Consider the following 14,493-nt stretch of genomic DNA (forward strand, 5'->3'; position numbering starts at 1 on the left):
CATAATGATCGTCAAAGTTGATGTTGGTTTTATATCTAAAAGCTGCATTTGTTCAGTAGCTGTAATGAGCAGGCCTCTGAGGTACCAGAGGAACCAGAGACGCAGCTAAACGAACCAGGAAGTACCGGCTGCTCCGGTGTTGTGATGTGTTCTGTTTTTATGAACGCGTGCAACGCGTCACATTGTGTTTTCCTTGACGTCATCGTCTCAGAGCAGCTGGTCGGAGCGCGGTGCACTCTGCGTGCCCCTGTACCGGTGACAGTGGGCCGTGCCGTGCCGTGCTGACTGTGGACCTGAGGTGAACTGGAGTGGGCTGGTGGGGGGGCGGAGTGCAGCGGCTGCAGCTTTAAGCCCATACTTTGGGATGGGCTGAATTCATAACGTCATTTCACTTCTCTTTCTTTTATTCTTCGCCCCCTCATCTCCTCTCCTTCCCTCCCAAACCGACTCGGTCCCTCCGCTCCGACACCTCCGGACATATTCTCCGAACAACCATCATTTCCAACTTTCTCAGCGCTTTTCTTGCTGCGGGATATTTTCTTTCTGGGGCCTAAACTTTTCTGGTGTGTCATCGTTTTCTGGAGTTACCGCGGCGGAGTCATCCGAGGCAGTCGAAAAACCTGCACACCAGCCCGGGAAACGGCGCCGTCTAACGGAACCAGCCCGGAAAACGGCGCCGTCTAACGGAACCAGCGGGGGAAACGGCGCCGTCTAACGGAACCAGCGGGGGAAACGTGCAGGAAGAAGTGACGCTGCGGGGGGAATGAGAGTGTCCGTCCGGAGGAGCCCTCTCGGATTCAGCCCCTCATCAAAATGATGTTTTCCTCCCTGTCTCTGTCTCAGGTAAAACTCCGGTCCCATTCGGTTCGTCTGGGCCTCCTGGTCCACTGGGCTCCTGTGAAACCTCCTCACCCACCACACCTGGTTCACTTCACTCAGTGTGTGACAGACTGATTGCTTCGTTTCCACTGCTGCAGCTCACTGTGCAGAGTAGGGCAGGCTGTGATATGGACCAGCACCAGCAGGTAGACGGTCCAGACCCACTCATCGGCCGGACCTCTTCTGAACATGGTTATTAGCTGGAACATCGAGAAATGAGTGTTTGAGAGGCTTCAGTAAATCCTCTTGTGTACAGTATGTCAGTCAGCTTGTGTGTGTGTGTGGGTGGGTGTGTTGATAAAGTTGTGCTGGTTCTGTGGATGTGGCGTCAGCGGTTCTGGAAACACATGTTGCTCCTTTTTACAGAATTTTATTAATGTGATGTTTTCATGCGCCACAAACTCAACAACACAGTTCTCTGTTTATCTTTTATTAATGTACTTAATCTCTAGTTATTTTTAATTTGAGTGAAGCAACCCTTTAAATAAATATGAGGGCAAAAAGTTCACTTCCATGAAGAAGTATGACCTCCTTTAGAGAACGGTGATAAAACACTGGAAATATAAAGGCCTACATTCAAGTTATTTTTAAATTTATTTTTTAAAGTTTTATTGATTGTTCTGGAAACACCAATTGACAACAGTTTAACATCCTTCTGGACAGAGTACAGTAAAGTGTGTTTTCATTATTAGGCCGACTATTCATTGCCTAATTCTTGATTTACTTTAGTGGTAGGAGCACATACACATTGCAAAAAGTGAAGCCTTTAAATCCCTGTAATAACTTATTTTAACTCCAGGAAGAAAACTAGTCCTTCCCAAAGATATTTGAAGTCTTGCTGAGAATAAAAATGAAGCCGTTCACAGTGATTAAATGATGGTTTTTAAGTCTGGTGTTAAATCATAATATCACGTCAGATTTAAATACCTGATGAAGGTCCCGCTGCTGTTCAGCGTACGTTAATCGCCACGTATGGATGCTGTTGCTTTGTGATGCTCCAGCTCTTTAATAAAACCACTCCACATCTGTCGGGTCAGAACGAGGCGATCTCAAAGAGTGGTGTGAGATGTTGGTGGGGAACTCAACTCTGGTGAGCTGCAGGCCACCAACCTGGCAAACCTGACCTATGACCTCAGTAGAGGAGGAGGACTTCAATGCCGATATTGAAATGTGGCTGTCAAACAAAGGAGGCTAGATCATTTAGAGTTCAAGGATAAACTATATGGTCCAAAATGACATTAGTGCACTAAAACGGTAAACTTCTCTGGGAATGTGATCATTATAAATAACTATTATTAAAATTATAGAAATTATTACCATTTCAAATTTCACCCAGCATGTTCTTCAGCTTTACGTTCTGTAAAACAGCAGTTTTCATATCAGACATCATATTCACTGATATATATGACAGATCGATATCTGCTGAACTGCCCGTAGACCAGATCCAAAGTGTTCTCTGAGTCCAGTGCTGTCCCTGTTAGTTGGTTTTAGTCAATGCAGGTTTAGAGGAGCACTTGTCACTGTTTCAGTCCAGGATGAACTAAAGTGAACTCTGCATGCTAAAGTTGTGGTTCTGACTCGCCGAGGAGCCGCGTGTCCAATTCATCATGTTGAACATTGTCCTCGGGCATTTTCAAACACATAGAAATACTCATCTTTGAATAACAATTTGAAACGTTTTTTACTTCAAAAAATGTCTAAAATGTTGAATTGCCTCATGAAAATATATAAAATGATACGTATTGATGTAGAAAACTCCTGACTCTGTACGTCCACTGACACAAAACGTCTCTGATGTCACCAAACGTCCAAAACGTCTTTGTGTTTGTGCAACGCTCCAGTTTCCACATCTCACAGTCATGTGTCATGTTCGCAGGTTCACGTCTTAAACTAAAACTTTTATGTGATAAAACATACATTAAAAACAGGAAATTATTCATCACAACTAAAATGAAAAACAGTAGGAGTAATATCTAATTCAAACTGCAAGCAGGGATATCCCATATCCCCGCTCATTTTTTTCTCGTTCTCTTTCCTTGTTTTTCGTAAAAAAAAGAAAAAAGAAATGCAATTTTTGGCAGCTTTGACATACTCAAAAAAAGTTTGGAGAAGGTCAGTCCATGTACAAAAGTTTTACAGCAACTTCAATGTATTGGCGAAATGCTCAAAATGGCCGTCTCGCCACGGGCACCCAGTCCGATGAAAACAAATTCTTTTAACAACTTTTCATTTCCCAGGTGTTAAGGACAGACAAAATTGCAGGTCGGTACATCAAAGTCTGTAGGAGGAGTTCGTTAAAATACAACATGTGCGAATCGCCAAAATGGCCTCTAAATTCAAAATGGCAGACTTCATGTTAAATTGAGGCCATGATGCGAGGAGACTTTTGTACAACTCGGTGTGATACACATGTCCAACAAATTTCGTACATGTAGGTAAATGGAGCTACCGGGGCTGCAGTTTAGGGAGCGCTGGTGAGACATTTGGCCACGCCCACTTGCAAAACCACTAAAATAAGTAATTTTTCGCCGGGAGAGTGTACCAACTTTCATGAGTTTTTGAATATGTTAAAGCCACCAAAAAGGCAATTTATTTTGGAGAAAAATAAGAACAGAAAAGAATAATAATTCCTTGAAGAACAATAGAGCTTTTGCACCATTGGTGCTCCGGCTGTAAATATTAAAAGTGAGGCTACAGCTGTGAGGAATTGTGGTAATTATTATTGATGTGATTTTTAATCAAGAACTTTCATCTTCAGTGGATCATCTGCATGAATTATTATGAATATATGATGCTTCTTTTTAAAGTAAAGTTTCTGCAGAGAGGAAATTAGTCTGCAGATGCAAATGAAGGCCCAATAAGTTCTCTCTCACTGGAACCTGCTCAGGAGCAGACAGGCTGCAGCACAGGTTACCATGGTGATCTGTCTTAGTAAAAAGCCAGTTTCTCCTTGGTCATGCTGGATGTCAGTCAAAGCAGTCTGGGTATACATGTGGATGTGTAATGAGTGAGGTGGTGGGTCAGAGGACACGGAGGCTGGATGACCACTGAGCGGTGGTGGGAAGGGGAGGGAGGTGGGGTGCAGTGGGGGCAGCTGTGAGAGGCTGCCGTGTACCTGTGTTGTGTCTGGACTAGCACCTGTTCTGCTAGGGGTGCTGTGTTTATGTGCCACTGCAGAGAAATACACTGCTCAAAAAAAATAAAGGGAACACTGAAACACACATCCTAGATCTCAATGAATGAAATCTTCCAGTTCAAATCTTGATTCATTACATAGTGGAATGTGTTGAGAACAAAATAACATCAGAATGATCAATGGAAATCAAAATCATTATCCATGGAGGTCTGGATTCAGAATCATACTCCAAATAAAAGTGTAAAAATCAGATCACAGGCTGATCCAACTTCTGTGGAGATTCCTGAAGACAAGTCCAAATGAGTCCCAGTAGTGTGTGTGTCCTCCACGTGCCTGTATCACTCCCTACAACGCCTGGGCATGCTCCTGATGAGACCACGGATGTTCTCCTGAGGGATCTCCTCCCAGACCTGGATCAAAGCATCGGTCTACTCCCGGACAGTCTGCGGTGGACGTGGCGTCGGCGGACGGAACGAGACGCGATGTCCCGGATGTGCCGGATTGGATTCAGGTCTGGGGGACGGGCGGGCCGGTCCGGAGCATCGATGCCTTCATCGTGCAGGAACTGCTGACACACTCCAGCCACATGAGGCCGAGCATTGTCCTGCATCAGAAGAACCCAGGACCCGCTGCACCAGCAGATGGTCTTCAACGGGTCTGAGGATCTCATCCCGGGACCTAATGGCAGTCAGGGTACCTCTGGCTAGCACACGGAGGGCTGCGCTGCCCTCCGAAGAAACGCCTCCCCAGACCGTCGCTGACCCGCCGCCGAACCGGTCCCGCTGGAGGATGTTGCAGGCAGCAGAACGTTCTCCACGGCGTCTCCAGACTCCGTCACGTCTGTCACATGTGCTCAGTGGGAACCTGCTCTCATCCGTGAAGACTACAGGGCGCCGACGGAGAAGCTGCCGATCTCGGTGTTCTCCGGTAGAGTCCGATCGCCCCGCACGGTGTTGGGCTGTGAGCACAGACCCCACTTGTGGACGTCGGGCCCTCGTACCGCCCTCATGGAGTCTGTTTCTGACAGTTTGAGCAGAAACATGCACATTAGTGGCCTGCTGGAGGTCATTTTGTAGGGCTCTGGCAGCGCTCCTCCTGTTCCTCCTTGCACAAAGGAGCAGATAGCGGTCCCGCTGCCGGGTTGTTGTCCTCCTACGTCCCCCTCCACGTCTCCTGGTGGACCGGCCCGTCTCCCGGTATGTCCTCCGTCCTCTTGACACTGTGCTGACAGACACAGCAAACCTTCTTGCCACAGCGTGCATTGATGTGCCATCCTGGATGAGCTGCACTACCTGAACAACTTCTGTGGGTTGGAGACACCTCATGCTCCCTCTAGTGGTGAGGACACTGGCAAAATGCAAAAGGGACCAACAATCATCCAGAAAGGACGAGGACAGAGAAACGGTCTGTGGTCACCACCTGCAGAACCGTTCCTTTATAGGGTTGTCTTGATAATTGCCTCATTTCCACCTGTTTGTTCCATTTGTACAACAGCAGGTGAAACTGATCCACAATCAGTGTTGATCCTAACTGGACACGTTGATTTCACAGAAGTGGGATTGATTGGAGGTACATTGAGTTGTTTAAGTGTTCCCTTTATTTTTTGAAGCAGTGTATATCTTCCTAATGCCTGCTGCACTCATTGCTGCTGAAGGAACCAGAAGCCACACTATTCAGCCACAGCTGAATACTGTTACTCAGGGTTGTCACCGGTTCGTCCCAGTGGCTGCTTGCGGTATTGCAACATAAAATCCCTCTTGTGCAACAAACATTTCCCCTATGTGCTAAAAACGAACCACTAAAGAACAAGTCTGATGTAATCATTTCTTATGATAACAAGCACACTTCACATCACAGAAATATCTGAAAATATTTTTTATTTCCTGAACTTAAAGACACATTAAAGGTTCTAAGAAAAGAGTCCTAAAAGTGACGCAGCTTTAAAAGCGCCAGTCAGTGACTGTAATATGAAATATAAAGGCTACTAAATAATATTAATTCAACACATAGTGTATGCACAAATACAATTGTGCAACTTCCAACAGCTGGGAGGCCAAATACACTCATGTCATTTGACACGTTCTGTATGATTAGACTGAGGCAGGGATGTGTGATGATTAGTAGTTAATTCTGGTGATGAGACCACATTTCCCATAAACCCCGGCAGAGCCTTCTGACTGTCATCATTTATAGTTTTTGTGTTTGGGAAGGCTGACTTGGCTCTGAAGGTGCTGCAACAGTCATGGTGAGGCATGAAAGACCTCAAGGTAAAGTCTCAGAAAACCAAACCAAAACGTCACACCACAAAAACGTAACTGATGAGAAAATAATAACAACAACAATAATAATAATAATAAACTTGATTTGTATATGTTTCACATTCGAACCCACGCAAGCACAGGGAGAACATGCAAACTCCGCACAGAAAGGCCCAGGACCGGATTCGAACCCGGAACCTTTTTGCTGTGAGGTGACGGTGCTAACCACTGCACCACCGTGCTGCCCACTCTGAACTCTGAAATCACATCAAATACTTGTATTTGTTGTTTACAAATGGAGTTAATGCATATACCGTATATACATCTGCTTATGCTTAACTGTATGGGACTTTTTTGTACACAGGTCTGTTAAAAAACCCGATCCAGATCTAAATAAGACAACCTGTTTAAATGAAGGTGCTGCGGCAGAGCCGTCCCATTTCTGATACTTTTTAAAGACTAGAGGAAGTTAAAACAGATGGTTCGAGTGTTGGGAGGAGTCAAGAAGGATCTCGTGTCCACTTTTTTGTAGTCTGATGGTGTCGGCTTTGATAAAAGACACCAGACCTGTGATTTTTGATGCAATGTGTACCATGTTGTCCGGACGCTTCCTCTCGTGCTGAGGAGAAGAGGATGCTCTGAATTCCAGCACGATAAAATTGAATCATAGCGTCCCGTGATACGAGACATTTTTCAGCTGTCTTTAAAAAAAAGGTTTTGCTGAGCTGTCTTTGCTACTGTTGAAGTGTTGACTTCCCATTTTAATGCACCCATTTATGACTTAAAGTCTATGAACTGTTGCTTATGGAAGTCAGTTGATGAGGTAACAGTAGACAATGTACACTGCTAAAGTTGAAGAGCACAAACCAGGTGCTCAAAGAGTTTCATTTTAAAAGATGTGAAGCTGTCAGGTTTTTACAGAAACAGTAACATCATTCAACGTGGGCTGAGATACCATTTAGAGATCTGATTAAAAATGCCGAATATTTATCTTATAGAAGTTCTTCAGTCTTTTGACTATTTTTGTCTGTCTTTCTCTTTAATGTTTATTTTAATACCATTTTTAAAGTTATTGAGTAAATTTACCAACAATTGTTGTACCTCTATCTCCACCTACCCACAAAAAGCATCAGTGTGCACTAACTGGAGCGACATAAATAAACAATCATTCAGCTACAGAAATATAAAGATAAATACAAAATGAGACTTGTTATGAAACAGAAGGAACAAATACAAATCCAAACAAATTCTAGTTTACATATGCAAATAAAAATGAGAAACTATTTCCAACAAATATCACAAAATAAACATAAATGCAGAAAAATACATGTATGTCATGTGAAAAGGAGGCAGGATCGAGTAGCTTGTTGCTTATTTATAAGACTGACTGCAAGGAGTGTCAGGTTCCCTCTGCTGTCACCTTTAAATACAGTGATTACATCGTCAGGTCTCAGAACATGATAACATCAGCTGCACCTCTTATGCACTCTGAACTCTGAAATCACATCAAATACTTTTATTTGTTGTTTACAAATGGAGTTAATGCATATACCGTATATACATCTGCTTATGCTTAACTGTATGGGACTTTTTTGTACACAGGTCTGTTAAAAAACCCGATCCAGATCTAAATAAGACAACCTGTTTAAATTAAGGATTAAAGGATTATCGCACGAATAGAAAAACACTTTTGACTGGTTTCTCATGAACCAGAAAACACGATTTGGTCAGAAGCTCGTATATGGCTGAACCACACTTGAAGCGCCAGAGAGCTTTTAATTTGAAAGAAGCGCTTTTAATTTGAAAGAAGCGCTTTTAATTTGAAACTAATGCAGAAAATGTCACAAATACATATTCGTTATAATTAATTTCCATGCTTAGATTGCCTGCACAGAAATGAATTAGTCAGTGCACTCTAGACTCTGCTGCTATGACTCGTGCCTAACCCGACCAATCACAGCAGGGGGCAGTTCAGGTGCACAGCGGGAGGTAAATTCAGGCCAGCAAGTGACAGACGCTGAAGCTGCTGCACTGAAACAAGAGAAGTTTGAAGGACAAAAGCATCGTTAAAAAAAAGGATATAAAATATAGAAATATCCCGTTAAAACATGCAGAAAGTGTGTTGAACGAGTGTCAGTGGACCCTCAACAAGCACCAGGCCAGAACCCAGCAGCAAACGACCGGGTCAGCAGTACACAGCACCATAAAACAGAACCATAAAACAAACAGATCAGCTACCAGCTACCTGACCAGAACCCTCAGGTACCAGCTACCTGACCAGAACCCTCAGGTACCAGCGACCTGACCAGAACCCTCAGGTACCAGTTACCTGACCAGAACCTTCAGGTACCAGCTACCTGACCAGAACCCTCAGGTACCAGTTACCTGACCAGAACCTTCAGGTAACAGTTACCTGACCAGAACCCTCCCAGCTGTAAGCAGAGTGTGGAGAGACAAACGCTCTTCCTCCTCTAATAGCTCTGATATGTGGTCCAGTTGCACATCTGAGCCTCAGTTTACAGACAGACTGGAACCTTCAGAGCAAACACCTTCAAACTTTTTTTAAACTTTTTAAATCTTCAGTCAGTGCCAGCATACATGTGTGTTGTATTTAACTGCAGCACTTCTTCTTTTTTTGTTGAGATATTTATTTTGCTCAGTTTAAAACCAGCAAAATTACAATCTGGTTTCTTCAACTTTCACTCAGTTGCAAAAAACAGCCTTTAAACTCGAAATAAATAATCATGTGACATTTATTGTGAAAATATCGATACCAGCTAATATAAACATTTTTAGCACAATAACATTTTTGACCTTATCGACCTGCCATAACTCAGGGGGCGCAATTCAATAATACCCGCCACCCCTGGCGAGTGTCGACCCCGGAGAAGTTACTTCATGCGTGTGCTTTTTTTGCATTAAAAGTCCCGGTGAGATCAGGACATGTAGATATCAGATACACAGCTGGTGGTGCTGCTCGGCTGGTCAGTTCAGAGTCGGTTTAGTCTGTGAGCTGTCTGGTTGCCTCCAGACTCAGTCCTCCGGACCACGGGGGAAACAAGGCTACTCCACGAGCAAGAAGACCAGACCAGCAAGAACGATCAACTCGTGGCAAATCCCTCAGCTACACGTTACAGTAAAAAATCCAATCCTGGTTCTGGTTGTCCCACTAGATTCAACAATAACACACATTTCCACCTGGTTATTTGTGAGGCATTTAAATATACATAACAGGAAGGTGGTGATGCAGATATGTGGTCCATGTCCTCCGTGTGGTTTCATATCAGAGCTGCAGCGTTACTGATGCATCCACCTGGTGTGTTATTCATCCACCCACTAGTAGTAGTAGTAAGTTCTCAAGTTGCTTCAAAACACAAAGACTTTACAAACTGAGAGAAGCGGCTCATTTCAGTGGGAGAGTGAATAATTACTGAAACATTTACTGAAACAGCTGCTGTTAAATGTTTTGTCCATCGGCTGATCAGTGAATCAAGCGATTGTTTCAGCTTGATGATGATGAATGACTCTGTTTTGTGTGGTTATATTTAGTTCAGTCACTGATACCGTGTGTGTGTGTGTGTGTGTGTGTGTGTGTGTGTGTGTGTGTGTGTGTGTGTGTGTGTGTGTGTGTGTGTGTGTGTGTGTGTGTGTGTGTGTGTGTGTGTGTGTGTGTGTGTGTGTGTGTGTGTGTCTGTGTGTGTGTGTGTGTGTGTGTGTCTGTGTGTGTGTGTGTCTGTGTGTGTGTGTGTGTGTGTGTGTGTGTGTGTGTCTGTGTGTGTGTGTGTGTGTGTGTGTGTGTGTGTGTGTGTGTGTGTGTGTTCATGTCTGTCTGTCCTGTAGGATGAGTTCCATCCGTTCATCGAGGCTCTGCTGCCCCAGGTCCGTGCCTTCGCCTACACATGGTTCAACCTCCAGGCCAGAAAAAGGAAGTACTTCAAAAAGCACGAGAAGAGGATGACCAAAGAAGAAGAGAGAGCGGTCAAAGATGAGCTGCTGGGAGAGAAGGCGGAGGTGGGCGGGGCCAGTGGAGTGGGCGTTACTCTAATTTGGTGTAAATGTTCACTTTGTCCTGACGATGAACTGATTAGATTAAAAACATTTGTGGCCATTACTCCTGAATTCTCACACTAATTATGACAACAGGATAAAATGATAACATTTTATATCCAAAAGGCCAAAGGTCAACTTCACTGTGACGTCATCACGTTTCTGTCAGTTATTCAGCACCATAACTTGATAACAGAAGAGGAGACTGTGACCATATCTCACTAATCTTTAGTGTCCATCTTAAAACGGATCGTATTGCTCTTCTGTGATGTGTGTGTGAAGCATCCAACCGTTGTAAGAATCTGTAGCTTCTTCGCAGCAACATCCATATTGGAAGCATCATCTGTTGTCATGACAACAACTGTGTTCTATCAGACTCATAGTCTTCCCTTCATTTATTATGACACAGACCTGGATGTACAGTATGTTACGACAGGACGTGGGAATTCTAGTCTTATTTAAAAAATTCAATTGAATGTTTTCAGTTTTATTAAAATGTTTCTAAATCACTGAAGACACTTTCCATTGGATGTAAATGTTTGCTAACAGATTTTATTCATTGTAAAACCGGTGTTTTAAACATTTTCACATTCCCAACTGACCCTAAGTATACTCAGGTGCTAGTAGAAATTATTACTCAATACATTGAGTGTCAGATATGTTTGTATGATATGATCGTGCTCCCAGGTGAAACAGAAGTGGGCCAGCCGACTGTTGGCCAAGCTGAGAAAGGACATTAGACCTGAATGCAGAGAAGACTTCGTCCTGTCAATCACGGGGAAGAAAGCGGCGTGTTGTGTCCTGTCCAACCCGGACCAGAAGGGCAAGATGAGGCGCATAGACTGTCTCCGGCAAGCTGACAAGGTAAAAACATTTTTTTATTTAGAGTTGAAATGAAGTGGGTGAATCCTCGGATCATGTTTTCATGTGCAGAGGACACCAGTCAGCTTATATTTATTAATGTTTCACATCAATCATGCAGCTAACAAAGTAGTATAATCTGTGGAAACTCAGAACATGAGGGAGGTTTTAAATTATTATTATCCAACCAGTAGTTCAACCCAGAGATCTGATTGGTCAACAGAACATTTGGAACAAATCACCATGACAACACACCCTGCTCATCACTACAAATATCACTCTACCTCCTCAAAGAAAATATAAAATTAGAATAGAATTTCATATAATATGTAATATAATGTAGTTTCTACTTGTTCTAGTTCTATTAAATGACCCATTTGGTGAAGTCGGGTCTCTTTTGGTCCTTTTTGGTCGCTCTGAGCACCCGTACCGTAACACCACGGATAGTCACGCACTTACAATCCTAGAGGAGGCTAGCTGGACCGGTTTGGTTTGAACACATGACACGGAGCTAAAATGTTAAAAACACACGAGTCCATGGATATCTTTGTTCATCAGATATCTTTGTTCATCAGATATCTGTGTTCATCAGATATCTTTGTTCATCAGATATCTTAGTTCATCAGATGTCTTTGTTCATCAGATATCTTTCTTCCTCAGATATCTTTGTTCATCAGATGTCTTTGTTCATCAGATATCTTTGTTCATCAGATATCTTTGTTCATCAGATATCTTTCTTCCTCAGATATCTTTGTTCATCAGATATCTTTGTTCATCAGATATCTTTATTTATCAGATATCTTTGTTCCTCAGATATCTTTGTTCATCAGATACCTTTGTTTATCAGGTATCTTTGTTCATCAGATATCTTTGCTCATCAGATATCTTTGTTCCTCAGATGTCTTTGTTTATCAGATATCTTTGTTCATCAGATATCTTTGTTCATCAGATATCTTTCTTCCTCAGATATCTTTGTTCATCAGATATCTTTCTTCCTCAGATATCTTTGTTCCTCAGATATCTTTGTTCATCAGATATCTTTGTTCATCAGATATCTTTGTTCATCAGATATCTTTCTTCCTCAGATATCTTTGTTCATCAGATATCTTTGTTCATCAGATATCTTTATTTATCAGATATCTTTGTTCCTCAGATATCTTTGTTCATCAGATATCTTTGTTCATCAGATATCTTTGTTCCAACCAGACTGAGCTAGCTGATCAGTTTAATGTTTCTATGTTCTGTATTTATTCAGTTGGAGACTAGAAATCCTCTCTGTTGGTAGGTGGTTGCTAAGGGTCAGACTACTTCCTGGACTAGTAAACATTGCATGTTACACAAGAGTCTGCTGACCCACTGATTGTTTTCCAGTTGTTAGTCATACCCCAGGTGTTGCCGTGGAAATGGAGATCACGCTAAATAAAAGTTATATATTTTGAGAGTGAGGACTACATACTTAGATTATGTTTTCATAATCTAAATAGGAAAACATTTAGATTACATGTTTTATTTAGTTGGTGACTTGTATAATCACATTATTGCTTAATTAAACATGAATTCTCATTGTTTTGTCTTTCAAACTAAATCAAGGCTACCATTAAAAACTGGATCTGACCTGAAGCTGGATCACGTATCGATGGTGATTGACATGTGTTGATCTTTAACTCATCTCCACTCAGGCTTCATGTGATTGGTTTATTCTGAATGGTTTAGTTTATCGGGCTTCTGTTTCATCCAGTCTGATCCATATTCATCTTCATACTTTTATCCTCACACTCTGGGTTTGAGGTGTAAATAGTTTGTTGAAATTACTTGAAATATTATTATCCGTGTCACGTTCGTAAAGTTTAAAGATGTGAAGGTCAAAGGTTAAACACACTGGAGATGTGAGGGAAGCTGCAAGAGCCACATAGGAAACGGGTTTTACACCAGTGTTTGGACAACTTAACAAAGTGTGAACAACATTTGGAGTACAAGTCACCTCAGTTATCAGAAAGTAAGACGCGGTGTGACGAGATCAAGTCGGGTTTTATCTCTTACTTAATCCCCTTTTGTTCAAAGTGTTTGTTAAGATTTTCATAATGTAATATAATGCCATCTTTGCCATGCTGAAAATCATGCTCGGTGTGTAACAACATGTGTTTAACATGCACCCTGATGACAAACATCACTCCATTTTTGCAGCATGAGAAAAGTTATAAATGTACAGTCCAACATTTTGGTGACTCCACGTGACATAACGTGACAGTAACCCTGGTCAGAGGGAGGCCGGAGATGTTTCCAGTCCATAACGACGGTGTTTTGTCTCGTTGGAGGTGTGGCGGCTGGACCTGGTGATGGTCATCCTGTTTAAAGGAATCCCTCTGGAGAGCACCGACGGGGAGCGGCTGGTGAAGGGAGGCCAGTGCTCCAACCCGGTCCTGTGTGTGCAGCCTCGACACATCTCCGTCTCCGTCAAAGAGCTGGACCTCTACCTCGCTTACTACGTACAGGAGAGAGGTACGCACCGACACACACTTCAACACACTGCTGGTGTCACTTTTCATTTGTGTAGTGAGACGCGCGGTACTTCAGGTAAAAGACACACTCATGACTGCCACCGTGACAAAATACATCTTTCTCAGTGTTTTGTTGTTGTGAAGAGAAAATGTGTGTTTTTGGATATTATTGGACAGATCATCTCCCTTCTAGAGGCAATGTTTAGAGGGTTTACTAGTTTAATATATATTTTTATTACGGTGCGTTCATAAGCAAAAGGGAAGTGGGAAAGTTCAGACCTCCGAGGGGGAGAAATCACCAGGAAAGTCGGTCTGACGTTACTCGACATGGAAACGTTTGTCGTCGTAAGTAAATAAGAGATATAATTAGTCACTTTATGATTCATTTAGGTCATACTAGTCGGAGCAGGGTGTTGTGCTCTTAGACAACACTAATCACTACATTGACAGACAACAAGAGGCACCAGTCTTTGTTGCCGTTAGTTTTTTTTTGTCTGTTTTAAACGTTATCTGCTGAAAAAGACACGTAGAAATGTAGTTTTAGAAATAAGAATGACTCCATTTCATCCCTGTGATGGTCGTTTGTCACCTTTCTGTATTCAGACAGTAGATTTCCTGGTGGCTGCCATGTTGTGTCTTTGTTGTTGTCATGGGAACGCTCTCAACTGGGAAGTCGGTGGTTACTAAATCAGAAACTTTCCAAGCTCCCAGCTGCCTGAATGCACCATGTAATATAACTATAGGTGTGGAAATGGAAGAGCGTGGTCTCTGGTCCAGTTGGAGGTGGAGGGTTTATTATTTTTATATTTTTAAA

General features: G+C 42.7%; 1 protein-coding gene across 5 annotated transcripts in view; it reads left to right on the forward strand.

Annotated features, from left to right (window-relative positions):
* The window catches only part of nfic (nuclear factor I/C), a 55,464-nt gene that overhangs the window by 3,495 nt on the left and 37,476 nt on the right, over positions 1 to 14,493 (forward strand). For 2 of the 5 annotated variants that reach the window (XM_069151028.1, XM_069151029.1), the window contains exons 2-4: positions 10,114 to 10,284; positions 11,008 to 11,184; positions 13,497 to 13,680. In XM_069151028.1, the coding sequence (XP_069007129.1) occupies positions 10,114 to 10,284; positions 11,008 to 11,184; positions 13,497 to 13,680 (532 nt within the window). Of the gene's footprint in view, positions 1 to 261; positions 844 to 10,113; positions 10,285 to 11,007; positions 11,185 to 13,496; positions 13,681 to 14,493 lie in introns of those variants that run through there. The other 3 variants (XM_069151030.1, XM_069151032.1, XM_069151031.1) reach the window with 3 other exon arrangements.

The sequence above is a fragment of the Embiotoca jacksoni genome, unplaced genomic scaffold, assembly GCF_022577435.1.
Source record: "Embiotoca jacksoni isolate LCO1_2020_lvr unplaced genomic scaffold, fEmbJac1.0.p SCAF_16, whole genome shotgun sequence".
NCBI classification, from domain to species: domain Eukaryota; kingdom Metazoa; phylum Chordata; class Actinopteri; family Embiotocidae; genus Embiotoca; species Embiotoca jacksoni.